The sequence below is a fragment of the Elgaria multicarinata genome, chromosome 6, assembly GCF_023053635.1.
Source record: "Elgaria multicarinata webbii isolate HBS135686 ecotype San Diego chromosome 6, rElgMul1.1.pri, whole genome shotgun sequence".
Lineage (NCBI taxonomy): Eukaryota > Metazoa > Chordata > Lepidosauria > Squamata > Anguidae > Elgaria > Elgaria multicarinata.
The window spans coordinates 5490149-5518057 of record NC_086176.1 but is presented as its reverse complement, the minus strand read 5'-3'; the positions used below and the strand labels follow the sequence as shown (position 1 = coordinate 5518057).

General features: G+C 43.0%; 1 protein-coding gene across 1 annotated transcript; it reads right to left on the bottom strand.

Moving 5' to 3' along the window:
• Positions 1–11967: 11967 nt before the first annotated feature.
• Positions 11968–17590, bottom strand: SYCE3 (synaptonemal complex central element protein 3). The gene is made up of 2 exons (XM_063128468.1): positions 17482–17590; positions 11968–12743 (listed from the first exon to the last, which is right to left on the bottom strand). Exons 1-2 carry the CDS (start codon positions 17588–17590, stop codon positions 12574–12576), a joined length of 279 nt encoding a protein of 92 aa, XP_062984538.1. The 3' UTR covers positions 11968–12573.
• Positions 17591–27909: the final 10319 nt, after the last annotated feature.

Below are 27909 nucleotides of genomic sequence, written 5' to 3'. Positions count from 1 at the left end.
CTTCATCTAATTTCTCAAGGGACTGGAGCACTGCTGGAGGGAATCTACACGTCGTACTGAAGGCGCTTGCGTGCGCCTCCAGTGCGTCCTCAAAACGATGGTGTAGATGGAAGAAAGAAGAGGCGGAGGAAGAGGCGGAGGAGGAGGCGGCTGGGGAACTGGCCGCGTCCTTGCCACCATCACCACCGCCGCCTCCCCGCCAGCCTCCTGCTGCTGGGGTAAGAGCCACCCAGGTCGGAGAGCTCAGCGGAAGCGGAAGCCGAGCTCTCCGACCCGGGTGGTTCTTACCCCGGCAGCAGGAGGCCGGTGGGGAGGTGGCAGCGGCAAGGACGCGGCCAGATTCCCCAGCTGCCGCCTCCTCCTCCGTCTCTTCTGGGCAGGTAGGCAGGAATCTACACCATCGTTTTGGGGGTGTTTGGGGGGCGTATGCAAGCGCTTTCAGTACGATGTGTAGATTCCCCCCAACTCACTCTTGTGTCATTTTTGCAGTGTTTCTGTGATTGCTGCCAGAGGTTCTGTTGCCACCTTTTCTTCTCCCTGCTGTTCTGAGGGCCCAGTAACCATGTTGACTTCCTCACCACCCTCTATAGGGCCCACTGAAGCAGGCGTGTTTCACAGACTTAAATAAGTTTTTGAGTTCCATGCCTAGAATGATTGTGTTTTCTGGGACATCCCCTTTTATTTTTGATAGTTGTGAATGCATACCATTGTTTGCAGCCATTTTAGTTGTGACAGGGTTTGCAGTAGGACCTTCCAAATTGGGCCCAATCCACCTCAGACCGATCCAGACCTCCCCCAATCAGGATCTGAGGCGAGATTCCAACCTCCAAATCGGGATTCGGATGAGTTTCTCCATACATGTTCATTGTGAGAAATAAATGCCTATAACTTTTTCATTTTTTACGATAACATGAAATTTTTGAGCTTACAGATGGCTTCATGGTTGTCATCTGTGGAAATTTTCAGAATAATCTGTTGACAGGTTTTGTCACAATTAATTTTTTTCAAATTGGATTTTTCAGATAATCCAAAGTGCTATAACTTTTTCATTTTTCAAGATATCAACATGAATCTTGTTGAGCTTATAGATGGATTCATGGTTGTCATCTGTGGAAATTTTCAGAATGATCTGTTAACAGGTTTTATCGCAATTAATTTTTTAAAATTGGATTTTTCAAAGAAACAGTTCAAGCAGTCTCCCTTAGCAAAGAGAGTAGGTCTGTGTATTCAAGAGAAGATCAGACACTAGCCATTGAAGTGCAAATCTCCCATTCAGTGTTCTTTTGTGTTGTAAAAGCTGAGCTAGCAGAGCCTGAGGGTGTTCCCATTCAGACACCAATTACAATTAGCAGTGAAGGAATGCAAGTTAGGGTTGTCCAGCTGCATTCAAGAGGCAGCTGGACAACCATCTGTCAGGGATGCTTTAATGTGGATTCCTGCATTGAGCAGGGGGTTGGACTCAATGGCCTTGTAGGCCCCTTCCAACTCTACTATTCTATGATTCTATGACTAATAGACCAGTCACTAATGTGACTCTAACTAAGGAAGCAAAGCACAAATGTAATATTGGACAACTGGGCAAGGTCACTGCACATTGTAGTGAGGCAGCCACACAGAGTTGTAGTCAGAAGCGGCATTCATTGATGATGAGAGCATCAGTCAGCGAGCCCAAGACTGTCTCAATTTTCAGTTGTGCAGCCAAAAAAGCAAACCGACCCAGCACAGTGGTTCCAAAACCATTGACAGCTTTCACATCCCCTTAATTGGATCGTACTTGGAAGATTATGCCTTTGGGTTTCCCCCTTCAGAGTTGATTTTCTGAACTCTAAGCACAGCCACTCATACAATGACGGTGGAAAACAATGAGCAAAGTCCAGATACTACTTTCTCATCTTTCAGGAGAAAAACTGGATAGTAGGGTTTGCAGGCAGGCTGGCTGCTGCGATTGCCATGCACAATATGCAATAGGTCCGTGGGTAAGACCCACTAGACCCGGCTACACCACAAGGCTGGCACTCAGCCGGTTCCCACCAACCACTAAAGAAGGAGATGGTGATACTCCTACTTCCAGGACACCGCTGCTGCTGCTTCCACCTGCCTCTGTCAAAGGGTCACTTTGCCCGGCCTCAAAAAGTGACCTGCGCATACAGTAGTGGCAGAATCAGGCACCTCTGCCTGCTGCTGCTGCCCCAGCCAAGAAGGGCGCTGTGGCGTTACACCCCACAAGTCAATTCCAAATGCATGTCTGCAGTTTGTAAGTCTGTGGTTTGTAGAATGTTGGCCTGAGTGGGCGGAGTTAGAATGTCTTGGGAGGGGAGAGGAGTGATATATATAAGGGAATGACTGAGGGGATTGTGAGTTCTTGTTCTTGTTCTTTTCAGGTTCTTTTGAGGAGTTCTTTTCAGAAGTTCTTTTCAGGAAAGCTTTTCGGGGAGACTTGTTAGTTACTCTTAGAGTCTGTAGTGCTCTCTGTGTTTATGGTACTTAAGTTCTGGGAAATTTGAGAGTCAGTGTAGTGAGTGGTGTCTTTAGGGTGTGGTGTGCACGTAGTGGAAGTATATTAATCAATACTGATAATAAAGAAAGTTCAAGAGTGATTGTGTGAGAAAAAGGAAAGCGCGAATGTGATTGAGTGACAGGATTGTATGGAAGGTTTCAAAAAGGTTTTTAAATGTTGTTATTTGAAACAAAGCTTATGAACTTTTAAAAATAAATTTTGATTGTTTGTTTTTAAAACTACCACAAAAATCCCACGTGTCTGTTTGGCGTTTATCATCTTAAGTTTACACATTCAGCACCCACTCTGACAATCATTCACTTAAGCAGATATAACTCACAGCGCATTATTATATATATTAAAATACATTCTCCATTTTAACCCCTTTCTCCACATAGTTTGGAGGAAGGTGGGCTTTATCCCTTGCCTCAGGCGTATCAAGCAGTGGTGCTTAGCTTGAGCAGGGAGTAGCCTCGGCCAGGTCTGGTGTTCAGAGCCTGTGTCGCCCCATAAGAAGTGGTGGCAGACGTGAGGTCTGGTGTTTAGAGCCTGTGTCGTGGCAGAATAGGTGGTGGCAGCGGTCGGGATCCGAAGTAGACTCTGTTCATTTATAGTGACAGAAGTCAAAAAGGATTTTATTTGTGAACAGGACAGAGGGTGGTTACTGCAAAGCACCTCTGAAGTCCTTAGCTGTGAAAGTTACATATTACCTAAGTCAGAGGTTGCGCTGATACAATTCTCTGACGGGATATTTTTGTCTGTGGTGAGATACATATTATAAAATATCAAGTTTACCACTCCTGACCTCAATTGAAAACTCCCAGTACCATTTTATTTATTAAGGTTAAGTCTCTGTCTATTAACGATGGAGATCTTAGGGTTGAAGAAAGATGCTCTGTCAGACAGATGTAAACGTTTAAATTTGCCAACTGAAGGAAAGTCAGTTGATGAAATGAAATGGGCTCTTATAGAATATTACAGAGTTCATGCTGCAGGTGAAGCTGAGGTAAATCCTCTGAGACAAGTGCCTGTAGAAATGTCTCCTCAATACATTCAGCTAGAAATGGAGAAATTAAAACAACAAAGAGAGCAACAGGAGGCTAATAGACAACTTGAACTAGAAAAGATTAAATTGAAGAGAGCTGAGATAGAACAACAAGAAAGGCTGAGGGGAAAAGATAGCGAGCTGGAGCTAGAATGAATTGCTTTAGAAAAGAGAAAATTTGAGTGGGAAGATCAGAGGAGAATTGAGGAAGGGGCTAGACCTCCCAAATTATCTCCTAAAGACTTTACCCCTTATGTTGAGGGGCAAGATCCCCAAATTTTCTTCAATACCTTTGAAAAGGCAGCCATGATGTGGGAAGTAAAGCCACAAGATTATATGAAGTTTATCCCTAACTTGATCAAGGGAGACCTGGCTGAAATTTATAACAGTTTTCCTGTGGGAGAAGCTTTAGATTTTGCCTCATTTAAAACAGCAGTTTATAAAAGATTTCGCTATGGGCCTGAGTATTTCCGGAAGAAATTTAGAAGCCTTAATGCTGTGTCATCCAAATCTTTTGTGGAGTTGGGACACAAATTAGCGGATCATTTTGAGAAATGGATCACCTGTGCTGAGATGAAAACCAAACAAGATTTAGTTGATCTGATGATTAAAGATCAATTAATTTTTCAAATCCCTCAAGAGATAAGATTGCTGGTGAGAGATAGAGACCCCAAAACTTATCAAGATGCAGCTTCCCTGGCTGATCAATTTTCCTTAAATCAAGGCTATCATATGACCAGCAAGTCTACTAAAGAAAATAATATTAAACCAGTGTATAAACCTAATGGGGGTAAAAAGGAAGCTGAGGTAAATAAAAATCAGTTGCCAACAGAAAAGGCGGGAAACACCACCAAACCTATGTTTGGAAATACAGACCTCACATGCCATCATTGTGGGTTGGTGGGGCATATTAGACCACAATGTCCCAGGCTGAGGGAAGAGAAAAGTACCTCAGTAAGGAGAGTGGATATAAATAAAGATGCTGAACATCCCCAAAGTTCCCAGTGTTACACATTAGTGTGGGAAGACGTTTTAATAAATGGAAAAAAGCATAAAGCTATTCTAGATACTGGAGCTTGTTTATCTCTGATTAGAGCAGACCTTGTGAGGAGGGAGGAGATTATTCCTCACAGAAAAATTAACATCAAACCTGTGACAGGGCCCATAATTGAAATTCCTGCAGCCGAGATGGAGGTTACATGAAGGGGAGTGTAGGGGAAATTGTTATCCCTCTCTTTGGCACACTTTCAGTATTGGCATACCATGCTGAGATGTGCTAGAACACAGGATAACACTTTTAAGATAAAGCCTTGCTAAGTAACATCTTGGTACTTGCTGGCCAATGCCTTGGAATGTGCTGACGCACTGACTCAAGAGCCACAGAATACAATACAATATTGAAGACACTATGCTGTGATCACGTATTTCCTTAACCCTTATATGGTATATTCATGCTGAACACACACTAACCAACACCTCTTGTGCACCCCCTGTGCACGAGGTAATCATGCATTTAACATGCTGTACTTAACAACCAATCATAGCTTGTATACAAGAAATGTAACCACTTAGTTCTTAATAAAAACCAAGCCGGGGCCGCCTGTTTGGGATGCCTCCCCTTCATGCAGTTGGACTCCTTGCCAGTTATTCACTACAGGGGAGTCACAGGGAAATGTATTTTAGGTGTGAATTCCTGTCAGGAGGAACCTCTAATCCTAGGTACTGATATCATGGGGTTAGAAGGTAGAAAAGTTTTTATTATTACATGCTCACAAGCAGCAGTGGAAGGCTTGTCAGAGAATTGTAGCGAATCTGGAGAGGCTGAAGGCATTATTATTATTATTATTATTATTATTATTATTATTTATTTATTTATATAGCACCATCAATGTACATGGTGCTGGCCTCTGCCAGCATGCCTATGCAGTTGCCTAGCGACCCAGCTGAAGGAACTGCTGTGCTAGGAAACATCGTTGCAAAAACTGATACCACGTTTGCGTTAAACACAGGAAATGATCCCAGCTTGGAGGTTTTAAGATCCAAAGCTGAGGCACAAGAAACCTCTTTTAGTGACACTCAGAAAGAGCAGGTTTTCTGGGATCGGGGACTCCTATACCAAAAGTGGTTGCCCAAGAAAAAACAAGGAAGTTGGGGGGCTGAAAAGCAGCTTGTACCAATACCATATAGGGACCAGCTGCTGAAATTAGCTCACGACTCCTTTTTGGCAGGCCACATGGGGATAGGAAAAACCCAGAAAAGGTTGATGACTAATTATTACTTGCCAAATATTTTTAGGGAAGGCACAGAGTTGCCACCGCGTTTCTTTTTCCTTTCTGTGTGTGTGTGTGTTGGTGGGCTGCCTGTGTTAGTGAAGCAGCCTGTGTACACAAGCACACACAATTGTGAGGGCAAAGCAGCACATAAGAACGTAAGATAAGACTGCTTTATAAAGTCTTTTATATTCAAAATAAAACACGGCAGCAGCAGACGCATTCAGGCTGTGCATGGCAGGGAGCGAGGCACTCAGAACAGGTACCAAAACATGGTTTCTGCGGAAATGTTGTGGCTTATTGCATCATTCATATGCAGTTCTGTGTGACTGGAGCATTTGGTTAATTTTGCTCCATTGGAAGGTGCCATTTCAGGCCATTTCCTGAAATGTGGACTATTGCCAGGAACAGGTTCTGGAACACATTTTTTGTGGATGTTTTGTGGCTTATTACACCATTTCCATCTAAACGTGTGAGAGTGAATTGGGTTGGCTTGGCTCACTTGGAAGTTGGCAGTCTGGGCCATTTCATTCTGTTCTATATGGGTTCTGGGCATTATAAGGTTAATAATAATTTGACAAGAGTTTCAGCCATGATGTACTGTTCTCAATTGTCTCTAACATGTACCATTGTTTGTTTTTAATAAAGTGGCTGTTCTGCGCCATTCCATTCCAGCTTTTACACCATACAAAAACAAAAACAAAACCCTGCACTCTGGAAAACCTGGGGGGGATGTCCACTCCCCCACACACACACCAGCTGCTAAGGACCCTTTTGCATCAATGTCCTTGGCTATCATCCTCACCTGCCATTTTTAAATGTGCTTCTTCCCCTTAAGCAACTCAATATAGATGTCAAGCTGTATGCCTGGCCTGTATTATTTAGAGCAGTGGTTTCCAAACTTTTTCAGGTAACCGCCCCCTTGGTTCCACAGACTTATGCCCAGCGCCCCCCTACCCTACACTATAAAAATCATTATTCAGAATAGCGGTTTTCAACAACCCACCAAGGAAGATATTAACAATAGAATTCAAAACAGTAACAATTCATTGAATACTTTATTCAAAATCCAGTTGGTGTGCCCTGCCATGCTGGCTGCAAACAGAGGCGTTCGCTCTCTTTTTCCTCCATCCCTCGGCAAGCCTGGGGCAGGTGCTTCCCATTTAGAGGGGATTCTAGGAGTTGAAGGACTTTTTTCTGTCTAAACATGCATAAAATTCTGCCTTTAACTTATCATGTCACACTAGCATGAATACAGGAATCAAATAGGATTTCCTTCTTCAGTGGAACACACTTACTTAGGAGTAAGCACCATTTTGTTATAGGAAAGGATAATGTATTTTAATTAAAATTTAAAAATAATTATCTGCCACCTGGTACAGAGTTTTCCTATGGAAAACTTGGCTGGACTGAAGTAGAGGGGCACTAATTTTACTGTACTTAATTGTCTTTAAATATGGTTAAATATCCCACAGTTACCTTGCTATTCTATTTCTACAATTCATTTTCTCCTGTCTTTTCTTCACCCTCTCTTCATTTTCAGGCTGAATCCTATGCACATTTACCTCAGAGTAAGTGCTATTGATCTCAGTGGGGCTTACTTCTGAGTAGACATACTTGAGATTGTGCCACAGCTCTGTTTTTATGGTGACACAGGATACACACATACCATGTTTACCAAAAGAACACTTGAAAAAAGGTGGTTGGACACCCTGAAATAAGCAAGGGCAGATAGGAATTGTTTCAGCAAGCATTCTGGAAAAAAGTGCTGCTGAATCTTCTTTAGCCAGGAAGGACCTGGGGAATTGCAATTCTCTCTCCCTCCCTCTTTTCTCTTCTCTCCCAATCCTGTTGTAGTCCAGATTTGTTGGGGGGTGGGAGCACACACAGAGACACACAGGATCTCTCTCTCTCTCTCCAACCCTGCCGGGCTGATTAGGACAGGAGGGCAGCAGCTCAGAGGGGAGGTGGCCCCAACCTGCAACTCCTGATGGGGGAAGGGAGCCTGGTGATACCTTGCAGAAGCACAAGCAGTCCTGCTCCCCACCCAGCCTGCTGACTGCTGTTCTTGGCAGCTGCTCTGCTGCCCACCATCCTCCACGTGCGCCTTCCTCTCCGCCACAGGGCTGCTGCTCCCACCTTGTGCAGCAACTATTGCGAGAGGTCTGCCGGGGCAGCTTGTAGGAGGGAGCAGCTTTGGCCAAGGGAGGGAGGGAGCGAGCGGGTGGCGGTGGCTCCAGCAAGAAAGAAGCCCTGAGCCCTCCTAGGCAGGAGAAGAGTGGGCAGAGCAGCTGAATTCGCCACTCTTTCCTGCTCTGCTGCCTCCTGTGGGCACTTCACCCACCCCCTACTTCTGATGGGGCCGCTATGGGCTTGAGATAGGAGGAGAGAGCGGCTGGATGAGTGAGAAAGTCCTTCCTGAGCAGGAGCGGTGTGGGGAGAGCAGCTGAATTTGCCACTCTTTCCTGCTTGGTCCCTGGGTTTTAGGACCTTCTGGAGAGGCCACCTCGAGCACCCCCCTGCCACCCCTTTGCCTGTTAGCGCCCCCTGCCGTCCCTTTGCCTCTTAATGCCCCCCTATGCAATCCCACTGCCCCCAAGGGGGCAGTACCACCCACTTTGGGAACCACTGATTTAGAGCATCTCCACTGCTTCCTTGGCATTGGTGGGCTCTAGTTGCTTCTGCCGGATGTTGATTTATTACTGAAATGATATCAGCCAATGAACCAGCAGTGAAGTGCTGCCCCCAAACTGTGATTGAGAAAAAATCAATGTTGCTTGCCTCCTTCAATTCAGATTGGCATCTGCTTGTTGCTGCGGAATGTCATGGGATGTGGAGGAGTAAGATGCAGGACAGATCACTGCGTGGAACGGCAAGGGAAAATGTGCAGCAGTACAGCAGTACTCACCAGCCTCTTCTGCTTTGGCACCACTATTTTCTCATTCTGTGTGAGCAGGAGAGAAGACAAACCACAAGGCCACTTTTCCAGAAGAGGAAGGCTCTCTCCTCAAGAGCACTCTTCTCCCCAGCAACATTGCTTTCCTCAGGCTTTTGAATCAGGGTGCAACCAAGCTTCAGAAGCAGAATTCCAAAGGTGTCACAACTCAGATACAAGCCATGGCAAAAGCCTGTTGCTTGCTAATCAGAGAGACGTTGTTTGGGAGCTGAAAGCAAGCCCCTACCTTTAGTGTTGCTCTTGATGGAACCCATTTGTCAGTCTTCTCAAAAGTAAAGACTGTAACCCCAGAATCATTGGACAGGGCAGTGAATAGTGGCGAGGAACAGAAATGGAAGGAAAATAGGAAGGTAATTGGAAGAAAAGCTCTCCATGCTGCAGCAGAGCTGGACCTCAGGCCCAAAATCCAGGTCCTACTTCCGGGTTTCAGCGTCATCGGCGGCAGACAGAGGTAAGGGGGGAAGGGGGGTTGCCTCTGTCCGCCTTGCCTTGAGCAGCTCCCGCTGCTGATGACACAGAAGCCTGGAAGTAGGCTGCAGCCTACTTCCGGGCTTCAGCATCGTCAGCAGTGGAAGCTGCTGGACACAGGTAAGTGGGGAAGGGGGGCTTACCTGCTACTTTAGTCGCTGCTGCCATCTTTCTTCTGGTGGCTTCCGGTGCCACCAATGAAAATGAAAGTGAGTAGGCCATGCGATATCTTAAAATCGCGCAGCCTAGTCCCTTTCATTTCTGGCGGTGGCACCAGAGGCAACGCAGGCAGCAGGTAAGGAGACTGGTTGGGGGCTGGGGGGGGGGGGGGCTCCAAAGCGCTGAGGTGGCCCAAAGCTTCAGAGCCAATTGGCTTTGGGCTGCCTCGGCCTTCGCTCAAACCGCCTCAGATCCAGTTCAGAAGGGTCCGAACCACCCCGATCCGCTTCAGGTTCAGGGTTAGGATCCGAGGCAGTGCATAGCCCTACTTAAAATACCCTTGAGTCTCTTACACCAGAGGCTATCAAGCTGTGACTCACTGGGTCTGTCGAAATGTTGCAGAACTATTGAAAATATCTGTATTTGGCCCTGTATTTGGTTTGTTTTTGTTTTGAACAAGGTCCTGGTGCAGTGTACTGTTTTTTCCTCTAAAAATTCACCAGTTAAAGAGACTCTTCTCAGAAGGCCAGGCCTATGGCCCATGATTTTCATAACACAGTATTGGTTTTGATAAAGCTGGCACTGATGAAAATGTTATTAAAATATGAGTTTTATATGTGGTTTGATTAGTAGAACTGAAGTTAATTAAGTGGTCCACCAAGATACACAACACTTTTTAAGTGATCTGTGAAAAGAATTGAGAACCACTGACTTTTGCTATTTATGACATGATAGTTGTTCCTGTAGAAAGAGGGAGAAGATAAATAGCTCTTGCAATGTGAACAAACACTCTAGACAATGTAGGCTTTTTAACACAAATTCAGTTGGAGCATTAGATGTGAAAACGTGCTTAGCATAACTTACCTCACAGGAGCTTTGTAAGGTTAAAATGGGTAGCCAGCCACTTGTACACCACACTATCCTCCTTGAAGGAAGGGTGGTTTCAGAAAACTGATAAACAAATAACCCAGCATGGGGAGTGCCCCTAGATCCAGCTTTGTCACTAGAGGTCCAGGTGGCTTTGATGGCACAGAATACCTTTTACCAACCTCAGCTGGTCTGCCAGCTGCAGCCATTTTTGGATAGGGATATTCTGGCCACAATGATCCATACTTTGGTAACCTCCCCAATGGATTAGTATAATGCATTATATATGGAGCTGCCCTGGTAGACAACTTCGAAGCTCCAGTTTGTGCAGAATTAGGGTGCCAGAATTTCAGCTGGTACTACATTAGTCCAATCTTAAAAGAATTGCACTGGTTGCCTATTTGCTTTCAGGCAAATTTAAGGTGCAATGCTTAATTTTAAAGCTCTAAACAGCTTAGGACCCAAAAACTTGAAAAAGCATGTTTCTGTATCAGCTTGGCCACATCTCAAGTTCTTCCACTGAGGCCCTACTCCAAGTGCCTTCTTTAGCACAAGTGTGCCATGTAATTACAAAAGGGCTTTCTCTGTGGTGGTGCCTCAGCTTTGGAATGCCCTCCCTAAAATGGTAGGGTTGGTGCAAAATTTACAATCCTTTGGGCAACAGGTTAATATGTATCTTTTAAGCCAGACACTTTCATTTGCATAACCGCTCAGTCTGCATTTGTAATTGATTTTTTTATTGATTGTGGCTGTTGGATATTATGTTTAGTGCACTGTATTAGGTTTTAAAATAATTATTTACAAGTTGGTTCCCTACTAACTCAGTTCACAGAGGAAAATCAAATCTAAAGAAATGTTTAACTTAACCAAAGGTATACAAAGGCTTTTCAATTCTGTTCATTAAATTTAACAGCTAGAGACTTCCTTTCTGAGCAATAACTAAACTGTGACTGGGTTACTTTTAACTGTAGGTGTCTCTTAATCTCTTCATGATTTGTTTACAGACCACATGTCACTCACATACCATTGCACTTTGGCCCACACCTGTGTTTATAAAAGTGTAGACTTTTTGTGTTCATGTTTCATTTTGTTCCAATTTGTAATTAATTGTGTTTAATTATACTTGACTTTTTTAATATTAATATGCCAAATAGTACATTGTTATAGAAAATAGCTGAATTCTTTTTTAAAAAAGCTTTATGGACATAAACTCTAAACTTTGAATTATAGTGAAAACTGTTATTTGTGGAATCTGTTAGTCAAGAGCTTTCCAATCAAGCATGAAAATTGGTCAATGGGAAGGCAGTCAAAAAGGGCTCACCAACTAACTCTTGACTTTGTAAGATATTTTACTCTGCCCTAGAATCTCATATGATGAAGACCAGTCTAGAAATGGTTAAAATACATAGAGCTTCGGCTATTGGGCGGTATAAAAATGTAATAAATAAATAAGAAAACAAACAAGCCTTGTAACAAAGATTAGGTTGAAAGAGATGGAAATTCAGATTCCTTTTTCTAGCTTTCTGCTCTTCCTTGAAAACATCATATATATATATATATATATATATATATATATATATATATATTCAGACAAGGAAGATGTGGAGATTTGCTGATTATCTCCACCATACAGCTGTTTTCAGACCATGGAGTCAGCAAAACTCTCCTTCAGAGACTAACAGCACAGTCTTATAAATGTCTACTTAGTAATAACTCCAATTGAATTCAGTGGAGCTTACTGGCTGCACGATATGCATAAGTGGATATAGGATTGCAGCTTTAGTGTTTACATACAGCTAGATCTGCTGATTGGAAGTTGGGGACTTGCTTTCCTAAAGCTGATTTGTGCATGAGTGCCATCCGGTGGGCAAGCAGGAGTTATTCTTATTTTCCTCATTTGTGAATTAGGGCTATAATGCTATGTTAGGAAGCAAGCTCTGTTGAACTCAAAAAGCTTACTTTCTATATAAAAATGCAGAGGGAGCTCAAGCCATCAATCTCTTCAGATGCAGATGCACTTTCTCATCTTCTTCCACTCCCAGCGGCTTTATTTTTACAGGACAATAAACAAACCAAAATCTAACAAGATTGTATTTTCAGAGAATCATACTATCACAGGTGAAAATACAAGGAAGTCAGTTAATGGACAAATGAAAGCACCATTACCTTTTCATTCCAATAGAACATTTGGAATAGAGGCACATCAGACACATGCTTTTAGGATGTATTTTCGAAATGAAAAGTGAGCAAAATAATTCATCAAGATCAACCCTTCAAAGGCCTGCATTTCCACCAGAAATTTAAAAGCCATTTATTCTTGTTTTTGTTCAACACCTTTAGTTTCCTTCAACATTTCTTGCCAGTTTTTCTCCATTTCCTCCTTACAGGTGAGAAAGGAATCTTCCAGACGTCTCATTGAGTTGGCCAAGTCTGGGTTAGCACGCACCACAACCATATCATAAGCCATCCACGTAGCCTGCACTGGGACAACCCAACAGAAGGACTCAGTAATTTGATGGGACTTTTTAGGAAAGCTACAGTGACATGCATGAAGAGAGAGAAGATTAAACTGATAACAAGCAATTTCTAATATTAAATGCTTCTTCAATATTATACGATTCAAATAAATGTTCACAAATCTCTATAATGCAATAACTAGCCACAGCGTTCCACATCACTAACCCTCAGGGTGGATTTGCACTAGAATTTTAAGTTGGAATTACTATGATTATGATAGCCTGGCTGCTGGAAATTTGTATCATATATTGGTGTTTTCTAAAAACTTTCAACATTTTTGCTCCACTCTACAGAAATGGAATAACAGCATGTATGCTTTGTCTAAGAACAAAACTAAATTATATGAAAAATGCAGAAATTTTAAAATGTATGTGCCCAGGGGGATGGGGGTGGTCAAGATCAGGACCTAATTCCCCACCCCTTCCACTGCAAAGAGTGGTTTATATTTTATTATTATATTTACATCCTGCCTTTTTTCCTCTTGCAAGGGACCCAAGGTGGCTTACATAGCGGTTGAAAGAAAAGTAAGGGAATAAGTCTATGACCCCCCTGGAGAAAGTGAAGCAGAAGTTGAGGGGGCAGGATTGCAATTTGAGATTGATAAACAAATGGTCAAAGAACACCTAATTTCCTTGAATGAGGTCAAATCTCCAGGGCCCGATGAACTACATCCTAGAGTAATGAAGGAGCTAGCGGAAGAACTCTCAGAACCTTTGTCTATTATCTTTGCAAAATCATGGAAGACGGGTGAAGTGCCGGACGACTGGAGGAGGGCTAACATTGTCCTTATCTTCAAAAAGGGCAAAAAGGAGGAACCTGGGAACTACAGACCAGTCAGTCTGACATCCACGCCTGGGAAAATTCTGGAGCAGATTATAAAGAAGTCAATCTGTAAACACCTTGAAATCAATGCGGTGATCACTAGAAGCCAACACGGATTTGTCAGGAACAAATCCTGTCAGACTAATTTGATCTCATTTTTCGGGCAACCTCCCTTGTGGACTGTGGGAATGCTGTGGACGTCATATATCTTGACTTCAGCAAAGCTTTTGACAAAGTGCCCCATGATATTCTGATTAACAAACTAGCTAAAAGTGGACTAGATGGAACAACTATTAGGTGGATTCACAGTTGGCTACAGAATCGGACTCAAAGAGTACTTATCAATGGAACCTTTTCAAACTGGGGAGAGGCAACGAGTGGGGTACCGCAGGGCTCAGTCCTGGGCCCAGTGCTCTTCAACATTTTTATTAATGATTTGGACGAGGAGGTTCAGGGAACGCTTATCAAATTTGCAGATGACACAAAATTGGGTGGGATAGCTAATACCCTGGAAGACAGAAACAAACTTCAAAATGATCTTGATAGGCTGGAGTGCTGGGCTGAAAACAACAGAATGAAATTTAATAAGGATAAATGCTAAGTTCTACATTTAGGAAATAGAAACCAAAGGCACAGTTACAAGATGGGGGATACTTGGCTCAGCAATACTACAAACGAGAAGGATCTTGGAATTGTTGTAGATCGCAAGCTGAATATGAGCCAACAGTGCGATATGGCTGCAAGAAAGGCAAATGCTATTTTGGGATACATTGATAGAAGTATAGCTTCCAAATCATGGGAGGTACTGGTTCCTCTCTATTCAGCCCTGGTTAGGCCTCATCTAGAGTATCGCATCCAGTTCTGGGCTCCACAATTCAAGAAGGACGCACACAAGCTAGAGCATGTTCAGAGGAGGGCAACTAGGATGATCAGGGGTCTGGAAACAAAGCCCTATGAAGAGAGACTGAAAGAACTGGGCATGTTTAGCCTGAAGAGAAAATTGAGGGGAGACATGATAGCACTCTTCAAATACTTAAAAGGTTGTCACACAGAGGAGGGCCAGGATCTCTTCTCGATCCTCCCAGAGTGCAGGACACGGAATAACAGGCTCAAGTGAAAGGAAGCCAGATTCCAGCTGGACATCAGGAAAAACTTCCTGACTGTTAGAGCAGTACGACAATGGAACCAGTTGCCTGGTGAGGTTGTGGCCTCTCCCACACTAGAGGCATTCAAGAGGCAGCTGGACAAGTCAGGGATGCTTTAGGGTGGATTCCTGCATTGAGCAGGGGGTTGGACACGATGGCCTTGTAGGCCCCTTCCAACTCTTCTATTCTATGATTCTATGATTCTATTATAATTATTATTTATTTATTTATATAGCACCATCAATGTACATGGTGCTGTACAGATTATACACAGTAAATAGCAAGACCCTGCCGCATAGGCTTACAATCTAATAAAGTTGCAGTAAACAATAAGGAGGGAAGAGAATGCAAACAGGCACAGGGAAGTGTAAACAGGCACCGGGTAGGGTGAAGCTAACAGTATAGAGTCAGAACAAACTCAATATTTAAAAGCTATAGGGAAAAGAAATTTTTTTAGCTGAGTTTTAAAAGATGTGATTGAGTTGGTAGTTCTCAGGTGTTCTGGAAGAGTGTTCCAGGCGTAAGGGGCAGCAGAAGAAAAAGGACGAAGCCGAGTAAGGGAAGTGGAGGTCCTTGGGCAGGCGAGAAGCATGGCATCAGAGTAGCGGAGAGCACGAGCGGGGGAATAGTGTGAGATGAGAGAGGAGAGATAGGCAGGAGCTAGACCGTGAAAAGCTTTGAAGGTCAACAGGAGAAGTTTATATTGGATTCTGGAGTGAATTGGGAGCCAATGAAGAGATTTCAGACGTGGAGTGACATGGTCAGAGCGGCGGGCCAAGAAGATGATCTTAGCGGCAGAGTAGTGGACAGAGACCAGCGGACTGATGTGAGACGAAGGAAGGCCAGAGAGAAGAAGGTTGCAGTAGTCCAACCGAGAGATAACCAGTGCGTGAACGAGAGTCTTGGCAGAAGAGACAGACAAAAATGGTCGAATCCTGGCAATATTATACAGGAAGAAACGACAGGATTTAGCTACTGCCTCGATATGAGGAATAAAGGAGAGCGAGGAATCAAATATAAAGCCAAGACTACGAGCTTCCTTGACCGGAGAGAGCGTGACATCGTTGACAGTAAGAGAGAATGAGAGGTGAGGAGAAGGTTTAGGAGGAAAAACAAGCAGTTCAGTTTTTGCCATATTAAGTTTCAGACGACGATGAAGCAGCCAGGCTGAGATATCTGAAAGACATGCCGAGATACGATCGTGAACATCAGGAGAGAGTTCCGGAGATGAGAGATATAATTGTGTATCATCGGCATACAGGTGATATTGGAGGCCATGAGATTGAATAAGCTTACCCAAGGGCAGCATGTATAAAGAAAACAACAATGGGCCAAGCACCGAGCCTTGCGGAACCCCTACTGAAAGGGGAAAAGAGGAGGACGAGCTGCCGTTAGCTGACACGCTGAAAGAGCGACCCTCTAGATAGGAGGCGAACCAGTTATATACAGAGCCACAGAGTCCAAGGTCATTCTAATTCACTGTAGCATGCACAGTAGGATGGTGGGGGAGGGTTTCCATAAAAACAATGCTTAGCTTTGGAAGTTTCCTTAACTGAGGCTTCATGCAGGCACAGAGCCCATATATGTGATGCACAGAGACCACAAAGAACTTGCGGGAGTGGCTGGATAAAAATGCTGAGCCAGTCTGTGGCTGCTGTAAAAAAGACGAATTTCATGTGGGGCTTAATCAGAAAATAAATTGACAATAAACTGCCAATATCATACTGCCCTTATACAAATCTACGGGGAGACCACAAGTGGAATATTGTATATAGTTCTGGTCATCATACTTCAAATATATATTGTAGAATTGGAAAAGTTTATAGAAGGGCAACCAAAACGATCAAGGGGCTGGAGCAGCTCCCCATGAGGAAAGATTACAAAACCTGGGACTATTCAGCTTTGGAAAAATGTGAGTTTAAGAGAAAAGGTGACATGATACAAGTATACAAAATTATGCCTGCTATGGAAAAGAAAGCACCAGGAAGCAAAGAAGTGGTGAGTAGTAGATACTCAATCCTTTCCCCCACCCGTTTCCACAAACAACTGTTCTTCCCACAGGGCTTCTAACATGTGTTCATAAGGACAATATGTAATATGCAGTCTGGCCCTTATTTCCGATACCATACTTGTGTGTCAGGAAATAATTATAAATTAATTTATAAATAATTATAAATAATTATTAATAAATAAATATGTTTAAGATGTTAGTAAAACCATAAAATTCTGTTATTTACAATTATTTATATCGTTTGAATGTTTAAACATTCTCCCCCCCCCCCTCCCTCCTGAATTCCTGTTCCTTGTGTGTTATGTCTTTATTAGACTGTAAGCCTGAGGGCAGGGACTGTCTTTTTTGCTAAGTGTAAGCCGCTCTGAGAGCCTTTTTTGGCTGAGGAGCGGGGTATAAATATGATAAAAAAATAAAAAATAAATAAACGATATAAAACACAATTTATAATGTTAGAATCCCCATCCAACCCCAATAAACTAGTCTCCTGAAAAATGAATTATTGTTGGGAAGTAATGGAGAACATTCTTAAAGGCGCTTAAATAAGCAATTTTCTTATAGATAGCACTTACGAAGTAGCAATTATCACATGTCTGCAAAAGCAGTTCAGCATGTGCCCATTCTGACACAACAGCCCTGATCCAGCATTAACTGCACACACATTGAATCAGTGCGAGAGTATTATTAGCAACATATAAGATGCTCTGCAGGACTACAGACACACCTGATAGTTTTTCCATATCTTCCAGCAGTTTTTCTAAATCCCTATTCAGATCCTCAAGCATTTTTACCATATTGTCATAATTTCTTTCACAGGGTTCACATTTGGCCATCTAACAGAAAAAAAATGAAAGTGAGGTGAGTGATAAGTGCAACAACGTGAAAACTATGTTTTAAAGACCAATTTAGATTATTTTAATAATTAGGTGGTATACACAAATTCTTTTAAGCATTTTACCGTATTCTTCAGCTGAAAGGGCTACCAGAGCAGCTTAGGTAAGATGAACAAGAATGCTTTAGGGTAGATTCCTGCACTGAGCGGGGGGGGGGGGGGGTGGACTCGATGGCCTTATAGACCCCTTCCACCTCTACTATTCTATGATTCTATGATAAAAGAAACAAGACTGATCCTGAGCTGCTGTCCCGTCCCATCCCTGCAGTAGCCAGAGTTGTGCATAAAATGAGCCTGTAGGATCTATCCCGTTGCTGTGGTCATGTACACATTTTACACAACTCAATCAGCAACTGAATCCCCCATATCTGAAAAGGACCCTCTGCAGGCTTTTCCCCACAAGAGGCTATAAAATGCACCAATGAATTTTGGGCAAATGGACTATTAATTCAAATACTGAAAAATGGCTGTAATTATATTTAGAGAGAAAAGCTTAAATTATTAGTTTAATACCTCTGAAAATTAGAGCACTTTCTATGTGCCAAAATAAAGATTTAAACATTTTTCTTCAGATATTCCACATTTCAAAATAATACGTCTTTGACAACTGTGCAATAGTGGGCACATGGGGAAGAGGAAACCTACACTTCATTACCATAGCAAACATAGAATAACATTTAATAAATGTATTACATCTACTACAGGGGTAGGCAACTTCCAAGGGCCCAGGGACCAATTTACTACCCACCATGGGCCACAACTGTCAAAATCAGCACAACTGCGATAGTGCCCTAAAAATCTGGCTACAACAAAAAAGCTGCATTTTCACTTTACCACTCTGAATGCATGTTGCCCATTCCTGGCCTACAGGAAAAATATACTCATAGTAAATAGCTCCAAAACAACAACATTTTTGTTCAATGCATCATTTAATCTTTTGCCACTGTACCCATCAGGTGCCCTGATTTAAGTCATAAATGTATTTACTAGGGCCAAAATAACCATGCATGCTGCCTTGAGTTCCTGGGAGGAAAGGCAGTGTATATATATTAAATAAATTTGTGAAAGAAAGCAGTAGAAAAAGAAATTCTCCTATGGTTTGCCAATTGAATTATCTCCTTTGCCGTCTCACTCCTTTTCATTCAGCCCCAAGCCTTCTGGGTTAAGTTCAAGGAAGAGACAATTCCATTTTGTGCACAGCAGTGTGTAAATACCGTAGAGTAAACAGCAGCCATAGATTCTCAGTCAGATTGTGGCTCTCTGGACTCCTGTAGTATTCCTACAGACATCTTGGAGAGTAGCAGAGAATCCCCTCAAAAATTGCCCACTCTATTTGGTATAACTCACTGTGGCTGTACTGTAGACGTGACCGGTGCTGGAAACCCCATGCTTTCCCTGCAGTGTCAAGATGAGCTGCCACTTCATAGCAGTGAAAGCGTGTGCCATAAAGACAGCCTCGTAGAGGTTGATTCCTCTTTGCACCTAGTTCCAGTTTTCTCCACCATGGGGCATACAACAAAAATTCCTTGTCTGAATCATATGAACTGTTAACCAAACAAATGTTGAAGCCAACTACTAGCATGATGACAACAAAAAGTCACAAATCTTTTGCTTCAAAACAGTCAATACTGAACTGGGTTCCTACTGACGGGCATGAAGTCATTTGCCCAGACATAACTCTGAAGCAATTATGAGGATATCCTCCACAACAGAAGAACAAGCTTTTCTCACACAAGAAAGCTGCACCCTTCCTATCCCTGCATTACATCATATAGTAGAGCGGCTTAGCATAAAAATCGTATACATTGTAATACAAGTATGAAATTTTGTATGGTGGCATTTATGACCATGTAGATTAAAATGAGATATAGGGGCATCTCGAGAAATCATCGTAATGGCCACCATCTTGGATAATGGTGGCCAAAATCCAGTTTTCGCACAATAACTCTATTATTTGTAATCTCACAGAAAAGATGTCTCAGTACAAAATTAAAGAGCATAAAATTTGCTACAAAAAAGTCATTAACAATGTTTTCATAGGAGCAACCCTCGTCGAGGTATAAAGGTTTTATTCCTACTCATTTGTCTGAGAAGTCAACAAGATTCCAATCTTGCACTTTGTGTTGCAAGCCTGAAACTTTCAGAGGTCACATTTGTAAACTGCCCAGAGAGCTTCGGCTATGGGGCAGTATATAAATGTAATAAATAATAATAATTTTACACATTTTTCAACTTGTGGGGGGGATGTTTCAAGGGTTGCGGAGGCCAGAATGCATGGTAAACCATGTGGAGGTATGTGTCCTAACTATGGAGAGGTGGTAGCGGAACCACACAGCTACATGTGGTTCTGCAGTTGTGTGGCGGGCCCACCTCCCTTCTCTGTAGTTCCCCTCCCCACCACCCCTCCTTGCGCATGTGAATGAGGCCCTCATGAATTAAATGGACTTACTACTAAGTAGACATAGGTTTCATGTTTACTCAGAAGTAAGTCCACTGTGGATACTTCGAGATAGAGGGCTCCTAGCACTAACAATCAAAAGGAAGAAAGCTATTAAATCTTTTCTTCAATAACAGAATTTTCTGGTTAAAAAAAAAGTCAGAACAGGCAATGGTAAAATATTGGAGAGCTACAAATTGGAAATGAGGGTGTCTCAACCTATGGTAAAATTCCGTGAATTAAGGCCCATGAGCATAATGTTTGAAGGGGCTGCTGGGCTCAAGCCCCTTCCAGGTTTCCCTGTGGGTAAGCTCAGCCCCCTCCGGTTTGCCAGAGCCAGGCAGCACTTGCAGGCTCATGCGATGGGCCCAGTAGACTCTTCTATCTTCTTTCAATTTCAACTACAGCAAAGGACAGAATGGCTCCATTACAAGGCACTAGTGGAGTCACCATGATTTATCAATTCATTTAGGATTCTCCTTGTCACAAAACCAGTAACTCCAAAAAAAATGGAAATGCCAACCTTTCTGCCACATGCCAGATGCTGTCTACCAAATCCAAGGGATGCCTGATCAGATTGGCCAGTCAGAGCCTCTGAGGGGAAGCCTACAAGACTTTGTGTCTCATCCTTTATTGCAAAGCCACAGTCATTATGGTGCAATTCTATGCATGTTTACACAGAAAAAGTATACAACTCCCAGTATTCCCAACCTAATGGAATGCTGGGAATTGTAGGACTGTTTTCGACTAACATGCATAGAATTGTGCCCTAAGAAACGTTACATACAGAAACAGCTTTAACTACATCTCTCTTTCTGAGTAACTTGGCTGGAAAGCCAAGGTGTTGAACTTCTTAGCTATCATTCTTTTGTTTTGTTTTTTAAAAAACACCCTTCCCCATGGCAAGCTATGACTAATCCCCAGAGAAACCTCATTTAAGTTCTGCTAGTTTGCAATCTCCATATTCAAATTCTGCCTGGGCTCAATTTCTGCCATAATGCCTACCAAAGGAGGATCCAGTGTGTGGAGCTTGTTCTAGTTTTGCTAGAAACTAGTCCCAGCTAGCTTTATATCTCCTTCCTATCGTTCTCCCTTGATACTCTCCCTTTTCCATGTTTGTTATTTTGAACCAGCAGTATAGTCAGGGCAGGGTAGACCACTAAAAGCTCCTTTCCAAACCTAAACTCAAAGCAACCCTCACTCTGGAGAATGGCCTTGCCTCTGCTATGTGCGCCTTGACATAACATCTTTGTTAAGTTCTTAACCTGCTGCTGCTTTCACATTTCAAGTTACTCCTTTGTGCACAGGCCTCTCTGGGTTCCCTGTATGTCCCTAGAGCCAATTCCCCACTGTCTTTGCATCTCTTTTGTGCTATACCTGTCTTGTTGCAGGTCCAAAGTAATGGTTCATTTATTATTTTGACTAACCAAAGTAAGAGCTTTATGATGATCTAGCTCCTTCTCATCCCACTTTAATATATACTTTGTTTTTCTTTACTAGCAAAGGTATGGGGCAATATCTACCTTGATTAAAATGTGTTAATCCCACAAAGAGCCAGGTGAACATTGCTGTGGAAGGCAGCATTATTCAGGGTGGAAGTCTCACTATGTTCATTTGATATACTCCCAGTTAGGGTACAGATTTTGGCTCTTGCTCAAAAGAAGTTGAGGGTTTCCCTATTGATTCTTTTTATGACTGAGTTTGTACACGTACGGGTGGTTAATAAGCCATGCTGGGGCATTTGTTAAGCACCCCAGCCATCCACCCTCACTGGGTTCGCATGTCACAACACACACCTAGTGAGGGTAATTTAGGAAAATGAGCCAGCACACACATGGATGGTTAACAAGCCACTGTGGTTTATTAACCACCCTCGTATCATGCAAATCAGGTCTATGTCTGCTTCTGCATGGAAAATTAATTTAGCTGAACATTATTAAAAGTCCACACCCACCTTTTCCTAGATTTATCCAGAGGAGCAGAAGGGGCAAATTGCCCCAGGTTAGTGGACAAACAAGGCTGGGTATTACATCTCTTTACAAGCCACGCCAGCATGAGCAAACCACCTGAATGAACTGAATGAAACAGATTCACTTTTATAGCAGATGCCTGAATGGGTGCTTTGGCCTATATAATCTCTTCACAGACCAGAACAGGCCAAAGTGAAAGCAAGGAAGAAGTACTTCAAGTAAGCTACTTGCTTAAGTATTAGATAATTCATTAATTGTTGTAATAACGGTTTTTGGAATTATGCACTTTCTGATAAATTTTGCTCTTAATTTTAGTTATTGTAAGTAATGTGATAGTTTCCTTTTGATAATAGCCCAGTGTTTATAGAATTCTCTCCCCAAGGAAGGCATACTTACTTTCCCAGGCTTTTGGACATAAGTTTTGGCCAAACTGATGTGGCCTGCCTTTTTTTGTTTTCATTGTAGGTCGGAATGGGGGTGGGGGGGAGGGGAGATTTGTGTATTGTGGATGAGCACTTTTCATATTGTATTGTTTTTAGATTATGTTTTTATAGTGTTTGTTTTTATTTGCATGGAGCTGATTGGTTTATATAGATTTTAATTTTCCCCTATTATATTAATTATGGATTTCTGTATTTGTGTACATAAATAAATAATAATAATAAATAATGTTTACAGATACTCTAGTAGTTAATAATTTCCTGAGATTGTAAAATATTCCTTTTGCATTCTATTAAAGTAAGATATTCTATTAAAGTACATTTGCCTATCTAGTGAACTGACATTCATGGTGTATTAATTAATCTATCATATTAAACTATAAAAAGCATTCAGATTGCTATTCCATACATTTAAGTATGGGTCCTGACAGTACAGCAGGGTGCTGTAGGAGAGCCCCTGGACTGTTGTGCTGTGTTAGCTCTGCAGCTTGGGTTGGGCTCAGGGCCTACCATCGCCTTTGGGAATTGAGAAGTCCACACCCAGACTGAGGGGGCCTTGAGCCCATCATAAGCTTTGTCTGGAAGCACCTTGTGTTCAGTAGGGCCCCCAACGAAATGTGCATGATTGCTACCACCCTGCACAAGGAGACATTCCTGTTGACTGTAGTGGCAATTACTTCCCTTGATACGATTTACTAGGAGATAGTTGAACTCAATCCCACAAACATGTATAATTGGGATACACATACCATTGATTTCAGTAGGAGTTGGAATACGTTATGCTTATCTCCCTCCCTCATGTGAATGCTATTTGTAATGGAAATAGCCATTTTATATAAAAGAGCCTTTGAAGGCGGAAATGAGGTTCTGTATGCTGCTGCTTTTTTATTTTATTTTCTTCTGGTTGCTTTAAACTTGCTGTTTAATCTAGTATATTCTACTTTTTCATATCACCTTTGCAATTTATGCTTGACTGGGACTGACTACCTTTTTAAAATTTTGTGGAAGGGCAGGATATACATTTTTGAATTGAGATCATAGGGCTGTACTGGATTGCTTTTGCAGAGTAGAGGCTACGGAGGCGGGAGTTATCAAGTCCATGGGTTCAATTTCATGTCGGTCCTCAACTCATCTCCTCCGCTACCAGCCTCTATTTGTGGAGATGGCGTTTACTTACCCTACAGGGCTGCTGAAAGGACTGGAGGGAAATTACACAAAGGACTTGCTAATAAGACTGTTTTCACTATCTTGGGTATCTCTGATAGAGAACGACCAGGACCACCACTTGCAGGAGCAGGGCCTTCTCTGCTGTGGCACCCCGGTTGTGGAATGAGCTCCCTAAGGAGGTTCGCTTGGCACCTACATTATATGCTTTTAGACGCCAGGTGAAGACCTTTTTATCTTCTCAATATTTTAACAGTCTATAAATTAATTTCAACTTTGCTGTTTTAAATCTGTATTTTAAATTTGTATTTTTGCATTGCTGCTGTTTTTATCTTGGTTGTGCTTTTATATTGTTTTTTATGTTATGGTTTTATACTGTTGTTTTATTTTGAATTGTCAAATTTGTAAACCGCCCCGAGAGTTTCGGCTATTGGGCGGTATAGAAATGCAATGAATAAATAAAATAAAATAAAATAAAATAAAGATGTCCACCCGCCGCCCTATTCTTCGTCCCGTTCAATAACGACCTCGGGGCTTTAAACGTTGGTGCTTCGTTAATGGAGACGGCCCGACCTGGGGGGGGGGGTGGCGGCGGCGGCGGCGGCAGCAGCTCCACTCCTGATCTTCCACAGGCAGCCCCCCCCTCCCCGTCCCTCATCGTGAATGCGCCGTCCGCCCCCGCCCCCTGCGCCGTCTATCCTAAGGGCCCGCGAGCGCTCCCGCCAAGCCGCCTCCTCGTGCGCAGCGAGGACGCGGCGGCGGCACCTGCCTTCCTCCTGGGCCGACCCTCTCGGGGCCGCCCCGCGTGCTCGCTCGCTCGCTCGCTCGCTGCCTGCCTGGCCGTGCGGGCGCCGACCCTCCTCTCTCCTTTTCGCGCCTAAACCGCCTCACCGCTTCGGCTGGCCGCTCGCTCGCCGTTCCCTCCCGCCCCCGCAACGGTTCAGCCTGGCTGGCTGTTTGCGCCCCGCGGGCCAATGACGGCACGGCAGCGTCACTGCGCTCGCGCGCGCCTTCTCCACTGGATGAAGAGGGAGGCGCGCGCGTGGACCCTTTGGGGAGAGCATGGAGAGGAATAGGGTGGGGGGACGGTTCGCCGTAATGCTTCCGAATCGTTACACTGTAATCTGCATTTTTTTCTGATGGGTTGATCTAAAACAGTGGTTCCCAAAGTGGGCGGTGGGATTACATAGGGGGGCGTTAAGAGGCAAGGGGGCAGCAGGGGGGCGCTAAGGGGCAAAGGGGGGTGCTCAAGGTGGTCTTTTCCGAGAAGCGCCTCTGCAGAAGGTCTTAAAACCCAGGGACCTTTTTATGGGAGAAGGTAGTTTGGTCCCAAGCCATATAGGGGAAGAATCCACACATGTATTAATACTGTTTAAGAAGCCCATTCATCACATTAGGAATTTACAGAAGAGTGAGGTACTCTACCCTAGTTACTAAATGTAACTAATATTCTTGCTAAATGACTATCAGACTTTGAAAAGATGATATCACTGGATCAAGTCCATCAATTATGTTTAATTGAATAAACTAAAAAAAAAATTCGAGTTTGAATAAATATTCAATTAATTGTTACTGTTTTGAATTTTATAGTTACTGTTTTTATAATTTTTATTGTTATTTATAATTTTTGTTATTTTTATAATTTTGTAAACCGCCCAGAGAGCTTCGGCTAGTGGGCGGTATAGAAATGCAATAAATAAATAAATTATCTTCCTTAACGGGTCGCTGAAAACCGCTATTCTGAATAATGATTTTTATAGTGTAAGGTAGGGGGCACTGGGCATGAGTTTGTGGAACCAAGGGGGCGGTTACCTGAAAAAGTTTGGGAACCACTGATCTAAAGTATTGCGAAGACCTATAGCACACAATCGCAATTTCGTTGACATCCAGCCTCTATAAATAACACCTAGTAGGAGGCAGGGAAAGACCCCTTTTGTCCACGGGCATCTGCTCATAAGGGCCGGGGGGGGGGGGGGTTGTGGAAAACAGGAGGCAAAGAAGGGGGTCGTGTAGACACGAGCCCCTGGCGGGGGGAAATGACCTCGCCAGTGTCAGAGGGGAGGGAAACCGGGGGAACCTTCTCTTTTTTTAATGGCAACTCTTCGCAATTTTGAAAGCCTGTAGCTTCTACAGTTTAATTGGTACTATATATAATTGCCCTTACTTTCATCTCCTGACTTAACAACTGCCCTTACTTCCATTCCCTGACTTTTACATCGACATGGCCACCATTATGAGGCTCACCCACCATCCCCACTTGGGTGTCAATTTCGGATTTTGATAGTACTGAGAGATTCCTCTCTGTTCTGAGGCCACAATGGATGGTGTCAAGGAACTGAAGGGATAAGCATGAGCCTGCTAGGGATATGTGGGTGGGAAGGTGGGGGAGGGTTCCTGCCAAAAAAATCCCACAGCTAGAGACGTTTCCAGAATGAGAGTTTGCACAGTTGCATAGAATCAGAATAGTAGAGTTGGAAGGGGCCTACGAGGCAGAGCCCATGTGTGTGAAGATGACCGCTTGAAGAACTACAGTTACAGGTAAGCACCCTGACCCAGAGAATTATTATTATTAATATTAATTATTTATTACCCGCCTCTCCCTCTGGATCAAGGCGGGGAACAACATAGAATACAAAAATATTATAAAATACATAAAACTGATTAAAATATCTAAAACTAATACATTATTAAAGTAACAGCCAGACATCTTAAAATTCGACTGTGTAGGCCTGCCAGAAGAGATCAGTCTTTATTGCTTTTTTATATTCGGAAAGACTATTGAGTTGGCAGATCTCTCCCGGCAGGCCATTCCACAGTCTGGGAGTGGCTGTGGAGGTGTGTCACAGCCAATGGTGCCCTGATTGGTCACTGTCGGCTGGACAGGGAAGGGGGCAGACCTCCAGGAGCTCAGCAGCTTTTTTAAAAGAATTTTTTTTAAAAAAATGGGGGAGAGGAGAGGAATGAGGCCTGTTCCTCCCCCCCTTTTTTGTTTTTGTTTTATCTGTATCTGCAAAGGAGCACAAATGCGGGTGCTCGAGGCCTCGCGGTGCCAAAGAGCCGCAGTCAAGATAGGGGCTAAGAAAGGTACAGAGACACAGAATAGTTGAGTTTTGGGGGGCTCTAAGCTACCAACAATTTAGGGTGCTCCTAAAGGAGCAGTGAATTTTTGGAATGTTTACATTATATGCTTCCACTTATGCTCAGCCTGTATATTGGTAGATAAACCAAATATTACAAAATGCCAATAAACCTGCAATGATCTCCTTCCAAAGGGAATCAAACCTAGGTAAGTACTGTACCCCTAGAACTTTTCATCGCTTGGAGAATTGGGTGAGCATAACACAAAAGATGTTATTTTAGTTTCAGCAAAGTCCATTGTCCTCAGCCTCATCAATGTGAGTCAAGAAGATACTTTCTCATCCAAGTGAAACCCTGCTAATAAATGGGGGGCTCCTTTCCAGCTCAACCACAATAGTAGCCAGTGGACTTGAGTACTCAACTTGTATCTTTGCTGCCAGTCTGGGAGGAACATTCTTCATTAGCAACACTTTTTTGGAGGTCTCTCTCTGCTGCCATCTAATGGAACAGATGTCAATAGTAGAACTGTTGCAGTCTTACTGATTCCTTACAAATGCCACAATGAACTCCAAACGACAATTGACACCATTAATGAAAGATGAAATCAGCAACTTACTTTTTTTTTTTAAGTACATAGGCATGGCGGCCCTGACTTGAATCAAGACTTTTAGAGGGGTAGGGGGCCTCTGCTGTGCTCCCATATTGGGTGTCCTGGCACTTGCAATTTACTTTTAAAAAACAACAACATAACTGCGTGAATAGTGTTGCATCTAGTTTGGCACCGAGGGTGGAACCACACTTTAGGTGGCAAACATTTTTGTTGTGTGTGCAGTGCTGTTTCCTGTGCAAACATGTACAATGCAGACATCATACCCGTATCTTAATAAGTGTTTAGAAGCCCTAATTGTACCAGGTTTCCATACATACTTTCCTTATACAACCTGGCATGAGAATTAATGGTAAATAGAATTTCTATCAGCCTCTTTTCATCTGCATGCTGAGTAATTTGTGTGAGCTTCTTGGAACAATGGTGGAAGATAAATTTGCTTACATGTCTCTACAAACTACGATAAACTCTACCCTATGGAGACCCCGGAACATCCCTCAGCATGAGGTGCTCCATTTATGAGACTACTGAATAATTTATTAGCCAAAATTGGAAATCCTTTTT

What these genes read in the sequence shown, in the direction of transcription:
- SYCE3 (XM_063128468.1), bottom strand. Translation starts at nt 17,590, where the DNA reads ATGGCCAAATGTGAACCCTGTGAAAGAAATTATGACAATATGGTAAAA. An exon ending in AGATATGGAAAAACTATCAG is followed by an intron (nt 12,744 to 17,481) that starts GTGTGTCTGTAG and finishes GGGTTGTCCCAG; the next exon opens with TGCAGGCTACGTGGATGGCT.